The 15,633-nt window shown below is 47.4% G+C and overlaps 1 protein-coding gene and 1 long non-coding RNA gene across 3 annotated transcripts; both read right to left on the reverse strand.

Annotated features, from left to right (window-relative positions):
* Positions 1–866: 866 nt before the first annotated feature.
* LOC142803697 (uncharacterized) lies at positions 867–4,952 on the reverse strand. The gene is made up of 2 exons (XR_012894235.1): positions 4,796–4,952; positions 867–2,667 (listed from the first exon to the last, which is right to left on the reverse strand). It is a non-coding gene; the product is annotated as an uncharacterized LOC142803697 (long non-coding RNA).
* Positions 4,953–9,546: 4,594 nt separating this feature from the next.
* LOC142802870 (uncharacterized) lies at positions 9,547–12,700 on the reverse strand. 2 transcript variants are annotated; one of them, XM_075887934.1, is made up of 5 exons: positions 11,149–12,700; positions 10,769–10,835; positions 10,587–10,707; positions 10,311–10,509; positions 9,547–10,233 (listed from the first exon to the last, which is right to left on the reverse strand). In XM_075887934.1, exons 1-4 carry the CDS (start codon positions 11,345–11,347, stop codon positions 10,489–10,491), a joined length of 408 nt encoding a protein of 135 aa, XP_075744049.1. In that variant the 5' UTR covers positions 11,348–12,700; the 3' UTR covers positions 9,547–10,233; positions 10,311–10,488. The 2 variants fall into 2 exon arrangements, with proteins under 2 accessions (XP_075744049.1, XP_075744050.1); XM_075887935.1 differs by having other exon boundaries at positions 10,769–12,700.
* Positions 12,701–15,633: the final 2,933 nt, after the last annotated feature.

The following is a 15,633-nucleotide window of genomic DNA, read 5'->3' on the forward strand; positions in this document are numbered from 1 at the left end:
TTCTGCGCAGGCCTGGTATTTTCTTTCTTTAATTTCTCCCTCTCTTTTTAATCCTATATTTTGCTGCACCATTGAAGGGTAGCATGCAAGATCTTATCATTTGGTTACGCTCCCTGCCTTGCTCCCATCTTTCCACTTAAAAAAAAAAAAAAACGAGTGACATTAAAAGCTTGTGCACTGAAAAAAGTTTTCTCTCTTTTGCATCCAGCCCCGCAGTGCCCCATCTGCCCTTCTCGATGCTATTACCGACAACCACTAGGGCAATGTCCTACGTGTGCACCTGCCAGACTCTGCTTCATATAGAAATCTCGCTGCGACATTGTGAAACTGCAAAACGCAATAAAAACGAAGAAAAATTCCTTATCGTTGTTTGACAACAGTGCTGTATATTTTTTTGGGGGGGGGGGGGCATCGCTTGAGAAATGAACACTTCACCTCAGCTCGTGACCTAGTGGTGTGTGGAGTAAATTATCCGGACACAATGCGGCGAAGTAATGTTTCAAACTGTTGCTCTCGCCTACGTTGGAAACGGACCTCAATAAAATTGCTCTCTCATTTTTTAAAAAACAAAAAAACAAAAAAAAACCAATTGGGGATCTTTAAGCTACGCCTCCAAAATTTGAACGCGATAGCGACATTTGGTCCCTAGTGCGTACTGAGTTCAAGATGGATTGCGTCAGTGAAGCTTTCGTTTACGGCTGAATTCTGCGTAATGGGTAGTATGCTTTAAACCACGGGCAATTGTGCGCCTGAAATCTTTTCTTCGAGCTTGCTGTGTACCTGTGATGCGGGGTTCTTGTTGCTGATTTGTTTTTCTCCCGGGCTGAGCCTCAGAGAGTTTTGTTAATAAGGACAAAGCCGTTCGGTTTCCAAGAAACACACAAAAAGTTTAATTGAAAAGAAAAAAAAGCAAAGATTCCTCACAAAACAAAACACTTAATAAACAGTTGACTGGACATGACGAAACACATCTGTAAACACCCAACAAAAACGTTCAAAGTCAGTAACCAAACCTAACGTTCGAAAGGGGCTGAGTGATGGGAGTAGCGCAAGATATCTGTTCGGTCTCACCCACACGCTGAATTCCGCCGACGATGAGCAAACCGGAACGCGGTGATTCCGGCTTCAGGACGCGGGCAGGACGGGGATGAAGGAACGCTGGCTGCTGACGACACGTCGAGAAACCAGGCCGGAACGTGGTGGCTCTGGCTTTAGGAGTGTGGACCCGTCTGTGACGAGAGAACGCAGGCTGGTGGTGACGCGTCAGAGAACCAGGGTCGACCTAGTCAAGCAGCTGGGCGCACAGCTCGGGCCCGGAGCCCGACGGCTGTAGCTCGCCTGCCGGAACCAAAGTCCGCAGGCCCTGGAAAGGAGTTCAGGACCGGATGGCCACGGTCCTTTGGAGCGGGAACACGACGGCAGGAGGCCCCGGCCGGTTGAAGACCTGCAGGCTCGGGTCCTACGCCCGACGGCCCATCTTCAGCGCCCGGTCCGGTGACGACCTTCCGCTTGCCCCGTCTTCTTCGAACTCCCCTTGCTCTGGTCTGCTCAGGCTCCTGCTTCAGCTCTGGCCCACTTGTCTCGTTCTCATTGGAGATACTGCTGTCTCGTGGTGTCAAGCCATTGGGCCTTGAAATCTCCGTGTTCGCTGCCCATTGGATGTTTTACCTTTTGTTTACTTCACGTCCTGCCACGCATCCTCGTGCTCGACGCTCTTTAACGTCGTCATTCTTGTTTAAGCAGCCCCGCACGTGCACTCTGGTATTTCTCCTTTTGTTTTTTTTTTTTTTCCGTGACGCGCACTTTTCGAAGGCGCGCACTTTGAACGCGCACCACACATCACATACGCCCCCCTTTCATTCAAGTTTTTTTTTTTAGAAAAAAAAACTGCCGATGAGTGCGCGTTCTGCACTACGTCACAATTACACCACATATTTGCACCACGCAGTTCAACACATCACACCGATGGCACCACACTGCTTCTTCGTTGACATGTCTCACGTCGAAACACCGAGTCCACAGAACGTAACATTCAACCAACAACAATAAGAAAAGTTTTTTTTTTTTTTCGAGAAGAAAAAAAAAAAAACTGCCGTTGAGTACACGTTTCGCACTGCACCACAATTTACCCACATATGTCCGCCACACAGTTCACTGCATTGCCCAAAGGTCCACATTCACTAACCTCAAAATACGCAAGAAGTGAGAAAAAGTATGGACACATCTAGCGGATTGTGAAAATCCCCAAATTAGTAGTACACCACCCCTTTTTTTTTTATCATATATACCCTATCATCTCAAAAACTATACATCATGTTAATGTTACATTGCATGTAACTTCTTCAAATATTTACAAGCAACACCCTTCCATGGTCCGCAAGCAAGATCCAAAAAAAAACCAGCGGGAAATCGAATTTGACGCTTAAGTTATAGCGTCCCGTACAAGACGTTTAACTGCTCTAACCATTTGACAAGAGTAAGGAATCGGAAGCCAGTGGAAGAATTCTCGACCGTAAGCTCGTATGAACCTAAAGCTGTGTATCACCAGGTTCCCAACCTCGAAATCACAAGCATACACGCTGGAATGTCTGTATGCCAGTCGGAGGCGTTGCCTCCAGGCGCACCAGTACAACCACGCCTGAATCATTTCATCCTTCCCACGAATGCCTTGCTTGAGCTCGTAAGCCGCTAATCGTTGAGACATCTTAACAGAAGCGACCTCTTCAACCGAAGATGCCAAAGAGCACCAGTCGGCGTCCTTCCTCGTACAATAACCTGCTGGACCATTACTGCCTTCTGGTTCACTTTCCATCCCTTCAGCTTTCTGTATTGCTTGTTCATCAATACTTTCAACCCTTCTGCCTGGGTCATCGTGATTACCCTCATTGTCACATATAGCTGACCTACATTGCAACTCTACTCTCAGTTCTTCAACAAGTGCTTTTGCATTTTGCTCCAATATTCTTCTAAAAGCATCATCTACAATTTCCCGAGAACACAAGCCATCTCTCTGTATGGGCAAGTTATAATCATGGTGAAAAACCATGTCCGTAGCGTCTGTTGCTATCTCCAGTGGCCCAAAACAATAGGTAGCTGCTACATCAGAGCTTTCATTATGGCATTCGCCGGCATTACCTAGGAGACCTTTTATTGCTCCTTCAGCGGAGCTATTCAGAGGCAATCCTACCTCTGAATAAAGTGCGCTTGACCTCTCACAGGTTTCAAAATACCCTTTACTCTGAATGGAACGTTCTTGTTCCATGCTCACGAAGCATTCCTGCGCTTCAATAAGCTTATCGAGTCTCCTAGTCTTTTGACTGTTTACCTCCCTGTCATACTCTTTCAGAGTTTCTTTCTCTAGCGAAAGGTCATGACGAGGTACAGGGTCAGTCTCACGTAAATTCAAATCGCTCCCGATGTAACTGCTTTCAGAGCACACCTCATCCACTGGTTGACTACTCTGGCTCTCAGACCACGTATATTCAGCGTTTTCCCTCTCAAGCCACTGCTGCAAATCCTCATATTCTAGTTCCAACAGTCTCTTCTTTTCGCGCATCTCTATCTCGAGCAGCCTTTTCTTTTCACGCATTTCTAGCTCAAGCTGCTCCTTCTTAGCGCGTGTCTCTCGCTCGAGCTTCTCTCTCCTAGCCCGTGTTTCTCGCTCGAACTCCTCTCTCTTAGCGTGTGTTTGCAATGCAATCTGCTGCTTTTTAGCGTCACATATCGCAGCCCGTTCCTCACGCTCCCTCTCCATCCGCTCCGCGTACCATACTCTAAACTCCGCTCCCGTCAGTCCCATTTTATCCGCCAACTCAATTAACTCCCACGTGTTCGTCATCGTGTTAACCGCGTCAAAAAAATCTACTGGAAAAACAAACGACTTTGTCCTGTCGCTGCGGACGCCAATTTGTGATGCAGGTTCTTTGTTGCTGATTTGTTTTTCTCCCGGGCTGAGCCTCAGAGAGTTTTGTTAATAAGGACAAAGCCGTTCGGTTTCCAAGAAACACACAAAAAGTTTAATTGAAAAGAAAAAAAAGCAAAGATTCCTCACAAAACAAAACACTTAATAAACAGTTGACTGGACATGACGAAACACATCTGTAAACACCCAACAAAAACGTTCAAAGTCAGTAACCAAACCTAACGTTCGAAAGGGGCTGAGTGATGGGAGTAGCGCAAGATATCTGTTCGGTCTCACCCACACGCTGAATTCCGCCGACGATGAGCAAACCGGAACGCGGTGATTCCGGCTTCAGGACGCGGGCAGGACGGGGATGAAGGAACGCTGGCTGCTGACGACACGTCGAGAAACCAGGCCGGAACGTGGTGGCTCTGGCTTTAGGAGTGTGGACCCGTCTGTGACGAGAGAACGCAGGCTGGTGGTGACGCGTCAGAGAACCAGGGTCGACCTAGTCAAGCAGCTGGGCGCACAGCTCGGGCCCGGAGCCCGACGGCTGTAGCTCGCCTGCCGGAACCAAAGTCCGCAGGCCCTGGAAAGGAGTTCAGGACCGGATGGCCACGGTCCTTTGGAGCGGGAACACGACGGCAGGAGGCCCCGGCCGGTTGAAGACCTGCAGGCTCGGGTCCTACGCCCGACGGCCCATCTTCAGCGCCCGGTCCGGTGACGACCTTCCGCTTGCCCCGTCTTCTTCGAACTCCCCTTGCTCTGGTCTGCTCAGGCTCCTGCTTCAGCTCTGGCCCACTTGTCTCGTTCTCATTGGAGATACTGCTGTCTCGTGGTGTCAAGCCATTGGGCCTTGAAATCTCCGTGTTCGCTGCCCATTGGATGTTTTACCTTTTGTTTACTTCACGTCCTGCCACGCATCCTCGTGCTCGACGCTCTTTAACGTCGTCATTCTTGTTTAAGCAGCCCCGCACGTGCACTCTGGTATTTCTCCTTTTGTTTTTTTTTTTTCCGTGACGCGCACTTTTCGAAGGCGCGCACTTTGAACGCGCACCACACATCACAGTACCCACTACGCGGCCTTTAGGGAAAAGGAGCCGTAACCTGTGTGCCCTTTGTAGAGGGTGGCCCGCTTTAAACCACGAAGTCATGATAATAGCATGTATACGGACGCCCGATCGCAAAGCACGCCTGTAACACGCATCATTACTGCAATATTGCATGTAGCATTGTGAAGCATGTACACGGGACGCGTGTGTTCGTAAAGCCTGCAAGTTACGTTCTCTGCATTTCCAAGAAGAGGAAGGTATTACATGCGAAGCATTTCTTTACGTACTGCAAGTAGATTTAAATCTATCTATCTATCTATCTATCTATCTATCTATCTATCTATCTATCTATCTATCTATCTATCTATCTATCTATCTATCTATCTATCTATCTATCTATCTATCTATCTATCTATCTATCTATCTATCTATCTATCTATCTATCTATCTATCTATCTATCTATCTATCTATCTATCTATCTATCTATCTACCTATCTATCTATCTATCTATCTATCTATCTATCTATCTATCTATCTATCTATCTATCTATCTATCTATCTATCTATCTATCTATCTATCTATCTATCTATCTATCTATCTATCTATCTATCTATCTATCTATCTATCTATCTATCTATCTATCTATCTATCTATCTATCTATCTATCTATCTATCTATCTATCTATCTATCTATCTATCTATCTCTAAGTCTGGGGGCTCTCATGATCACTCCCTCAACTTGGGGTACACCAAAATTAGTACGAGAGGGTAAAATGGTTTGACAAATACGACCCGCTGGCCATGACATGAATACTGTCACAATCTCGTCGCGTACGTTGTCATGCACTTTATAAGAAAGCAGTGGAACATGCTCGGGGGCGGGTATGTGCTCCTGCTACGCGGGTATGTGTCACAGGTGATAGACATTTTATATCTACCCAGGAACGACAAGAACACACGTGGGCAAGGCAAAGCGGCCATGGGCAGCGTTTACCGAGTGAACGCACAAAAGTAAATGTCAGTGTCCAAGCAGGAATTGAACCATATAGCATTCTGCGTAGCAATGAAGTATTCTACGAAAGAGCCAGGCCAGGCCCTGGATACTCTTCAAATAGACCCTAATGATCGTGTGACGTCAATTGTGGTTGCAGTAGTGGCTATCAAAGTTTATGAACGTTACACATGTACTCCTATGATACAGCCGTCATGTCAGGTTAACGTAAACCGCAGTTAGGCGCCATTCGCTGAAATTAATTTGTGTAGCAGTGCTGAGGACTACCATCCTCGCTCGCACCAGTGCAAACACCAGCGCTTCATATCAGCTTACCGCTCCTGCATGGTGTTGCTAATATCTATGTTGCTGTTGGCATCATTACCCAACTGTAATCTACTGCTAATATAAAACGTACGCGGCTGTTTAACGTATGTGTGTGCGTGGATTCGTAGATATGTTTAGCGCCACTTCATAAGGTGTCGCCTAATAAAAAATACGTTCACCTTCCATTTTCATGCTTCGCATAACATTGATTCCCATGCAAGGTACATGGGATCTGGCGATTTTTTTTCACTGTATTTTCAAGCAGATGCGCGGTTCTGTGGTAAAACATCAGCTTGCCACCCAAATGACCCGGAGTGGATCCTGACTAAGACCCAGAAGTTGTATTATTTTTTTATATTTGCATATTTATCGATTTTTCGATCACACACAGGATGAAGATTTTTCGCTCACAGCCAACGCCATCGACACTGACTCCGAAATTGGACGACCTCCTCGTTACGCAATTCGCATTGTGTAACGCCTGGTTGTTCTTTGCTGTTATAGAATGCTTTATTACTCATATGAACGGGATTCCTTTCCCGAAATCAAGCCTGCCTAAGACAAGTTCGCGAACAAGTCACAAGCACCGGCTTGGCTCACTGGTAGAATACGGGGCTGGCATGCAGCGGAACATGGTTTGAGCTCCAATGTGTCTTTAATGTTAGGTATTTATTTCTTAGTTCGTGCGATGCGGTTACGGACACCGGCAATGGCGGCGGACAACTATGGTGCCGCGCGTGACCCGAGATTCGATCTCATAACAGCTTTCGCTGTGAAAAGTGGGACATGGGTAAAACATGTTCTTCAGAGGAGCGTGTATTGTGTCTCTAAAAGAAATAGGCTGTCATGTTGGCTAGGGCTGCGCCACCCAAAAAAGAGACCTGGCGTTTTATTTCGAGCCCTTTTAAAGCAAACGATATGAAAGAGGGAAAGGGAACAAAGGGAGGACAGAATAAGTGTGACGTACAGTCACACTGATAAGCTGCAATCCGATACATGTTCTCGTGCTGATTAAAAAAACATTTTAGAAAACTTGATGAAAGTTGTCGTAATGCAATCGTCGAGGTTCCGCACGTTTCCTGGTAGACTTTTGTGCACTTGAAAAATTGCAATTGTCCCCTTCATGGTGGGCACCTTGCGTTATAGCTGTGGGATCCGCTATGCCTTGTTGGTCTCCGTGCGCTTGTTCGCCAGGTGTATTGCTGTCCTGGCTTTTTCCCCTATTGACCATGTTTTCAGGGCTCTCAGCGTCCTGGTCTTCATCCTCGCTTGTGCCGTTTCCGGGTATGCGCAGCAGGTGTTGCCTGTTTCGCCTCAGCATCCGCTGGTCCTCGGTCTTCACCATGTAAGATCTTGGTGTGGCTTGCTCGCTTACTGTCGCTGTGCGTGACCAGTGTCCATTATGAATGCGCACTGCAGTTCCACTTCCGAGCGGTGGTAGTGCCTTTGCCTTCGAAGACTGGTGATGCTTTTCCATTGTAGTTCCGGGATCGCCTTGGTACTAGGGAAGGGTCGTGCGAAGGTGCTGGCCTTGCAGTAGTTCACCCGGAGAGCGACCATCTTCTAGTGGGAATGACCGATAGGCTAAAAGCCCCAACCAAAAGTCACCGTTGGAGTCGGTCTTCTTTAGGATGCGCTTAACAATCTGATTTCCTGTCCGCCTAGCTTTCCGCTCACCGTCCAGTCTGCGCTTTCCCTGAGGCTGACACCGTAGACACCGATGTCCAAAATGTCAAATCCGTCCTCTGCCTCAACTTCTTGTACTTGGTCTATGTGTCGGCTCGGTCTACGCTTGCAGCATATAGCAAAATGGTTCGGCTTATTGCAAGCAAAGCATGTCTTTCCATATGCTGGACATTGCCTTTGCGCGTGCTCCTTGTTGCACTGTCGGCACCGAAATCTTTTTTGTTGTGCTCTGCCCTGTGGGCGTAGTCTACTTGCAACGTTTGACTCGACCAAGCAGCAGTTTGTCGTGCTGAAACATCGGCTGCTTTACAAATCTGCTCAGCCTTCTGTAAGGTTAAGCCCTTTTCTCGCAGCATCTTTTCCCTTATCTTCGGGTTGTTTGTGCCAAAAACAACCTGCTCTCGTATCATGGATTCTTCTAGCGTGCCGAAACTGCATAGCTTCGCCTGTTTTTTAAGCTCTCGCAAATAATGTTCAAACGGCTCTCCTTCGTTCTGCATGCGAAGGCGAAAAACATGCCTCTCGTAAACCTCGTTCCCTTCGTCGACACAGTACTCCTCGAACTTCCACAACACTGTCTGGTAGTCTTCATTGCTCTCACCTTCTGCGAACGAGAAGTTGTTGTAGATGTCGAGGGCTTCCTCACCGGCGATGCTGAGCAAGATTGCTGTCTTGGAGGCTTCCGTCCTGGGTGGTTTAGTGGGCGTCGCCGCGAAGAACAGTTCCAGTTTTTGCTTGAACATCTGCCAATTTCTTCGTATGTTGCCTGCCAACCGCAGCTGTTCTGGATGCTTGACGTTTTCCATTTTGACGAGGCTTTGGCACTTCTGACACCATGTATTGTGTCTCTAAAATAAATAGGCTGTCATGTTGGCTAGAGCTGCGCCACCCAAAAAAGAGACCTGGCGGTTTATTTCGAGCCCTTTTAAAGCAAACGATATGAAAGAGGGAAAGGGAACAAAGGGAGGACAGAATAAGTGTGACGTACAGTCACACTGATAAGCTGTAATCTGATACAGAGCGGAAATAACTGTACAACAAATTCCTACCAAGCAGTGCAAGCCAGTACCCTTCAAATTAATTGTGATTGTGTTCTCAGAAGTGAGCGACGAATTATTTCGAGCAGGCTCGATGTTTCTTTGTCCAGAGAGTGAGCATTATTTGTCTCAGAAGCAGTGCAGCATCATTTGATGTGCGAGATCACCGTTCTGATAAAAGAAACCAGCAGCGAAAACGCCGTCGTCACTTCACGCTGGACAGCATTACAGGCACAGGAAAGTACGCTTGCGTTAATATCAACATCTCTGCTCGCCACTGTTTTCCTTTTTCGCACAACTTCAGTACACTTTTTTTTCTTTAGCGCATCTATTTCACTCTTAGCTTTCTTTCCCCTTTTTATAATTCCCCATTCTGCCTGCTCTTGGTGCAGGGTAGCAAACCGGATGCTCCAATTTCTGGTTAACCTCCCTGCCTTTCCCTCATTTTATTCTTTCTCTTTCTACTGCCCACGTATATATATATATATATATATATATATATATATATATATATATATATATATATATATATATATAATGGAAATAGATGTCCTTATCCCCACCACCAAACAATCGCAAATGACGCGACATTATTAATAATTTTTACTCCTGGTCGTCTTTACAACAACTAGATGCACCATCTTTTGGCTGGGATAATATAGGACAACTTGCTTCTCTAAATTATTTACATCCTTTCCTGCTCATGTTAAAAAACAAAATCTCGCACACGATTCAGTAGAGGCTCGAGTCAAGACAACAGTAGTCTTTCCGGAGATCACCAACACGCTGAAAAGGCAGTGCAGGAACATCCCACAAAGTCTTAGAAGCGTACAAAGAATAGACCAATCCAGAGTCTCCGGTAGAATGGTCAGGCTGGACGTCTTCGCTCTTGGGGCAATGCCGTGGACGTTACCGATGTCAAGAGTGGGCTGGACCAATCTTCTGGGGCTTTCACAAGTGAGAACACAGGTTGAGACCATGAAACGGCATGTGAGACGTGTGTTAAGACACTTAAAGTTATCTGAAAACAGTGGATCTTTGCAATTTCTGCGCTCGGAGGGAAAAAATAAAGTGAAAAGGAAGTGCCCCTGCAGCCTATATTTCTGCTCATCTTTCTAAGGGCAGACAACGGGAAAAAACAGGTCGACTGCATGAAACGTTCCTAAATGGGAAAAGCAATCTGCAGAAGTCATCACGTGGTTGTCAGGTGTAGCGATTAAGGACGAATAGGAGGAAGCTGCAAGAACACGAAGAAGCAATTTTAGGCACATGTAAGCACAGCTGTAGTAAGAGTCATATGAATGAGCCATTTACCAACACAATTGCGACGGTAGCTGCGATGTGCCGTTTGCCGGGACCACGCCATCAGCGAAGCAGTGAGAAGGTGCCAAAAGGTTCGGTTATACGACGACTGCTGCCGCAGGCGATCTCGGGAACGGATAGCCTTGGAAGCAGTCTGCAGAAGTCATCATGTAGTTGTCAGGTGTAGCGATTAAGGACGAACAGGAGGAAGCTGCAAGATCACGAAGAAGCATAGTTAGGCACACGTAAGCACAGCTGTAGTAAGAGTCGTATGAATGGGGCACTCACCAACATAATTCCGAGGGTAGCAGGAATGGGCCGTATGACAGGATCCTCTTGCGGTCTGGAGCTGCTCCGTCTTCGATGCACAGCTCGTTCGGAAACAGGACATCTGGAGGCCGGGGTGTACCTGAATGGATGCAAAAGCCACTTGTTCCGCAACAGAAATGGAAAGAAACTTAGGAACTCACAGTCTCCACAGTAGTGTGCTGCGATCTCTATGCGCGTGTGCACGGTCGGCGGGACTCGAACAAACGCCTGGAAGTAAACCTCAGAAGCGCACAGTAAGCATGACACCGTGAATAAATGCCGTTTGCTTCCGCGAAACCACATTTCGCTCGAGCGCACTTTCCCGCGCGGGCCACTCGACACGGAATCGTGGTCGCTTCACAAAGTCATTCAGAATGGTTCAATGTTAGTGATTAGATCGCAGGAGGACATGCGGCGCGACCCCCAACCCGTACCCGGTCCTCTGCGGTTCTGTCACAGACAAGACCCAGTGTAACTTCAACATCGCTAGCCGGCCACCAAAACTGAGGGCGATGGTTAAACAACAAGACTGCAAGCTCACCAGCCTGGAATATCGTTGTCATCCCACTTTCAGTGTTACAACGACGGATCCAGGTGATGGTGCTCAGATGATTGCCGTATTCCAACGTCGATGTATAGCAGCCAGGAGCGACAAGGCCTCTGAAGCGATTCACGTGATAGTGCTCGTATGATTGTCCTAGTCCAACGTCGATGTGTGTCGGCCCACAGCGACAAGGCATCTGAAGCGCTCAAAAAGCACTGTTTAGAAACACGAATGTAGGAACAACTGGTGTACTCACCGTGATGACGTTCGCACGCGTACGCGGACCGTCTTTCGACAAGTCGACCAAAGCGGGCGCCACGTCCAACGAAATAAGCGAAGCGCGTGTAGCAGCTATGGGCAAACACTGTCAACACACGCTCATCATGTAACAAGGTTAACTACTCACATTGGCTGCAGACGGAAGCGCTGATCTGCAACCTGAAGAAGTCCCGCAGCATTAAAGCTATCGAGCTAACGAGGTTATTCCGTATGCGTTTGCTTCCCCAGAACCACATTTCACATACGAAAAGACAACACGTCAGTATAACTCGTTGCGCGCGCGAAGAGCCGAATTACGAAATAGTGGTCGAGGCCGCAACGGCATTCGGAACGGGCAAATGTCCCTGACGAAATCGAAAGAGGACGGCTGTCAAGCTACCCTTCCTCGTGTTAGCTACCTGCCTAACTGCGGGCTGAAGCTGAAGCTATGAGTGTGTCCACACCAGCGACCCGGCCCGTCCTCTCGTATTCCGTCACGGCGAACACCCGACTCGTGGCCACAGCCCGCCCAGAAATGATTCGGGCTTAATATTACGATGCAGCTAACCTCTCTTAACTTTTTGCGTGCGTCAATAAGACGCCTGGCGCGCACCAATTCGAGATACTCAGCTGACAGTCTCTCTATGCTGCGTACCACCCTCGCGAGCTTGGATACTCCCTATCTTACTTGATGACCGCGATGACCAAGCACTCCTGGTAGATTGGTTGTCCACCATGAATCCCCGTTATTGTCCAGTCGACGCCGACGGCTCGTAAACACGCACAACGAAAAATGAGTCTGCGGCAGGCATGACTTGCGTTTTGTAAGTCGATTTTCTGGCTTCAATGGTGCGCCATTAGCGTTAGCCGTACGGTAACTTTGTCAACGAGCCCAGGTTCGGCGTATTCACCGAGCGTCGCACGTATTTCAAGATGCTTGCGTGGATGGCTAAAGTGTCCATGCGAGAGCACCTCGAGGGTCGAAATAAATGTCCGCGGTAATTTTGCAGCCACTCTTCCACATGACGAGTGATGAACAGTCTTGCTAGCAAGCAGAACACACTGTCCTCGGCATTGTCCAAAGGCTTGGCACGAAGTCTTTCGAAACGTTCCTCGCATTTTCAATGTCCGAAAACTGAAGCCAGTTGTTCTAGAGTCCGTAAACAAGACGAGACAACACAGCCACCTTGTGAAGTACTGTCTTTGGGAATACGAGAGCAACGCGACGCAGAGCTGAGTAGTCAGACATACCATGCAGGCACCAAAGTCGAGAGAACAAAGCAAAATGGCGGTTCCAGGCCGCGGAAAGACGCTCTCCGACCATGAGGATCATGGTCACGTAACGCATTGCGCATGCGTCGATATGGCTGGAAAATTTCCTTTATTCGCGCATTGGCCAATCTTGTCCTTACGTCACTGTCGCAGTGCGCCACGACGCCGTTGTTATCACAGCGATCAGCGCGACTGGCGATGTAGAAAGGAAGATCTCAAGAAAAAAAAAAAGCCGCGGCTGAGCTTGGAATGTTGTTGAAGCTCGCCTCGTGTTATTCGATAGCAACTGCGTAGTTGGCGGTGTCGCCTTCGTTTTACCGATGTGAAATACATAAATCCGCGATAGCGCTACATTTACGCGGAATTTGAAAAATGCTTCCTGGGCGTAACATTATTTTTTCCGCACATGCGCACAGAAAGCCTACTTTTGGCTTTAGAGAAAACGAATATATCGTCGAACGTATCGCTATGACACCACCGCGATATTCGCGATGAGCGCTGATTACGAGCGTTGCCACACGTTCCAAGTTATTTAAATTATAAGCTCTGTTACGTGTCAAAATCCACCTATGAGGGGTGTCCGTCTCGGTGCAACAGTGGCTAGGGTTCTCGGCTGCTGATCGGTATGCTGCGGGTCTATCCCGGCCGTAGCATTTCTATAAAGGCGAAGTGTTGGAGGACCCTGTATATACTGTGCGATGACAGTGCACTTTAACCCTTTATGCCTTGTAGGCGGTGTCAATTGATAGCACCAGACAACATTTCCCGTAGAATCTCAGAAACGTAACCAGTACTGCTCATTCTTGGGGGCGTAGTTCTTCGATGATCCCCACTGCAATTGACATCAGTATTTCGACACGTTTGTGGAGGTAGCAGCCACAAAGACGCGCGGCCTAGGTCTTTGTTTAAGCCGAGGTGCATAAGGTGAGGTGGGTAAGTGTCATTTTCGGGACGACCTGCCGAAGCTGTTTCAGTGAGGCTGAAAAGCAAGACGTTGGTTCCCATTTTGTATTTATTATTGATTGGCAAGAAGAAAAAAACAAGGCACTTGTTTCATTTTACAGTCACCGAGCCCCGATTACCTAATTTGATGCCACGTTAGTCATCCCAAAAATGCTTGCATCACTGGCTCAATTTTTTCGTTTGTGGTCTTCTTAGGTTCTAACTACGAGAATAACACGAACAAAAATCTATTCGATCAACATAAAAAAGTCCAGGGCTTGATGGAACACCAGGTGGTCGAAATTTCTGGAGCCTTCCGCTACGGCGAGCCTCTCGATCATATTATCAAGCTTCCGGCACTGGAAGCCCCAAGTATTATTATATATGGTCAGCAAGATGATTGCGCAGCCAGAACAGTCAAAGTGTGGTGAGATAAGGAAGAAAGCATTGATTCCAATATACAGGTGCTGCGGCGGTTGCATTTTCGATGGAGGCGAAAATTGCTGTAGGCCCGCGTGCTCAGATTTGGGTGCACGGTAAAGAACCACAGGTGGTCGGAATTTCCGGAGCCCTCCACTACGGCGTCTCTCATAATCACATGGTGGCTTTTGGGACGTTAAACCCCACATATCAATCAACCAATATCCAGGTATGTCTCTGGTAGTAACGGTATAATGATTGGTCGTTCCTGAGTTCCTGCAACTCCACAGCCAAAGGAAACAATCGAAGCTACACATCGTGGCTCACACGTGCCACCACTTCTGTTTTATGTATCTTCTTATATTTTTGTTTACTCTACATAATGCGTGTCGCAAGACAAGTGCGCAAATGAGGAAGCCTCGATGCTCTAATCAGAGGTCCCGCTAAACGCTACTTGGAGTAGCACACCTTATAGCGTGGCGTATTGTGAATCCAACGATGACAGGATCTATGAAAACAATGCTTCCACCACCCTCCTCTCGCTGCTAGGTTGCGCGTATAGTTACGCGTGCTAAGAAAAGGTCGAAATATAGGTAATCACGAAACGAAGGCTGCCACAATAGAGCCAATGGATTGCGCGCTTTTTTCATACCCCATCACCCGTTTCTCGAACCTTTATGCCGGTACTCATCGTAGACGTAGCGTTTCCTTTATATTATATATATACGCACCAATTAACCGTGCCAGCCGTCTGCGTTAAGTAATTAGTTACGATTTCATCGGGCGTCGATCAACTGTCATTAGTGTTTCCGTTTCCATCTTGCTCTCGTTATATATTAGTGATTCTGCCTTTGTGCTGTCGCTTTCGGTTCCGAACGATCCCGAGTGTCAATGAAAAGAAAGCTGGGATGAATGACACCTTCCCAGCGGCGCATGCCTGTCACTTCGCTTATTAATGGCTCGGCAGGCGAGGGAGTTGCCTTATCGGACAAGTTCTTATAGGGTGAGCGGGACGCGGGTGGAGGAGGAGACAATAAAAGGAAAAGCGCGAAAGGGATAGCTGCGTTTTGTCAAGCTGCGCGTGTGCAGTAGTAACGGGATATTTAGGTAGGTTTGCTTATATGATTTCATTGGACTTGTCCGAGACAAAGCGTAGCCATTAACTCAGTTAACTGTGGCACACGCCGTTTTCATTGTTTATAATAACGGTGGTTATGATAGCGATCATGATGGTGATGAGGATCATTGGCACCACATGCACTGCGTCGTCTTATGTCGGCACTGTCGCATAATATCCCAAGGAAAGGTCACAACAGACTAAAGAACGGTCAAAGAATTAATGTGAGTGCAAACACACGACACATTCACGCAGACAAACATACCCTGGCCTCAAACAGTCTGTATGCGTGAATGTATCGTGTGTTTGTACTCAAATTCATTTTTTAAATGTTCTACTAGCTATCCCAACAACAAATTCTTTTATAATGATCGGTCCTATATAAATATTGCGAATGGGAGGTTGTTGAACAAAACTTCCGAGAGACAGGTGCGTCTCTCGATTGGCAGTTACGATGGCTGTGATAACGATAA

Source organism: Rhipicephalus microplus, chromosome 3 (assembly GCF_043290135.1).
Source record: "Rhipicephalus microplus isolate Deutch F79 chromosome 3, USDA_Rmic, whole genome shotgun sequence".
NCBI lineage: Eukaryota > Metazoa > Arthropoda > Arachnida > Ixodida > Ixodidae > Rhipicephalus > Rhipicephalus microplus.

What these genes read in the sequence shown, in the direction of transcription:
- LOC142802870 (XM_075887934.1), bottom strand. Translation starts at nt 11,347, where the DNA reads ATGCCTTGTCGCTGTGGGCCGACACACATCGACGTTGGACTAGGACAA. An exon ending in GACAACGATATTCCAGGCTG is followed by an intron (nt 10,836 to 11,148) that starts GTGAGCTTGCAG and finishes GTTTACTTCCAG; the next exon opens with GCGTTTGTTCGAGTCCCGCC. An exon ending in CTACCCTCGGAATTATGTTG is followed by an intron (nt 10,510 to 10,586) that starts GTGAGTGCCCCA and finishes GTGATCTTGCAG; the next exon opens with CTTCCTCCTGTTCGTCCTTA.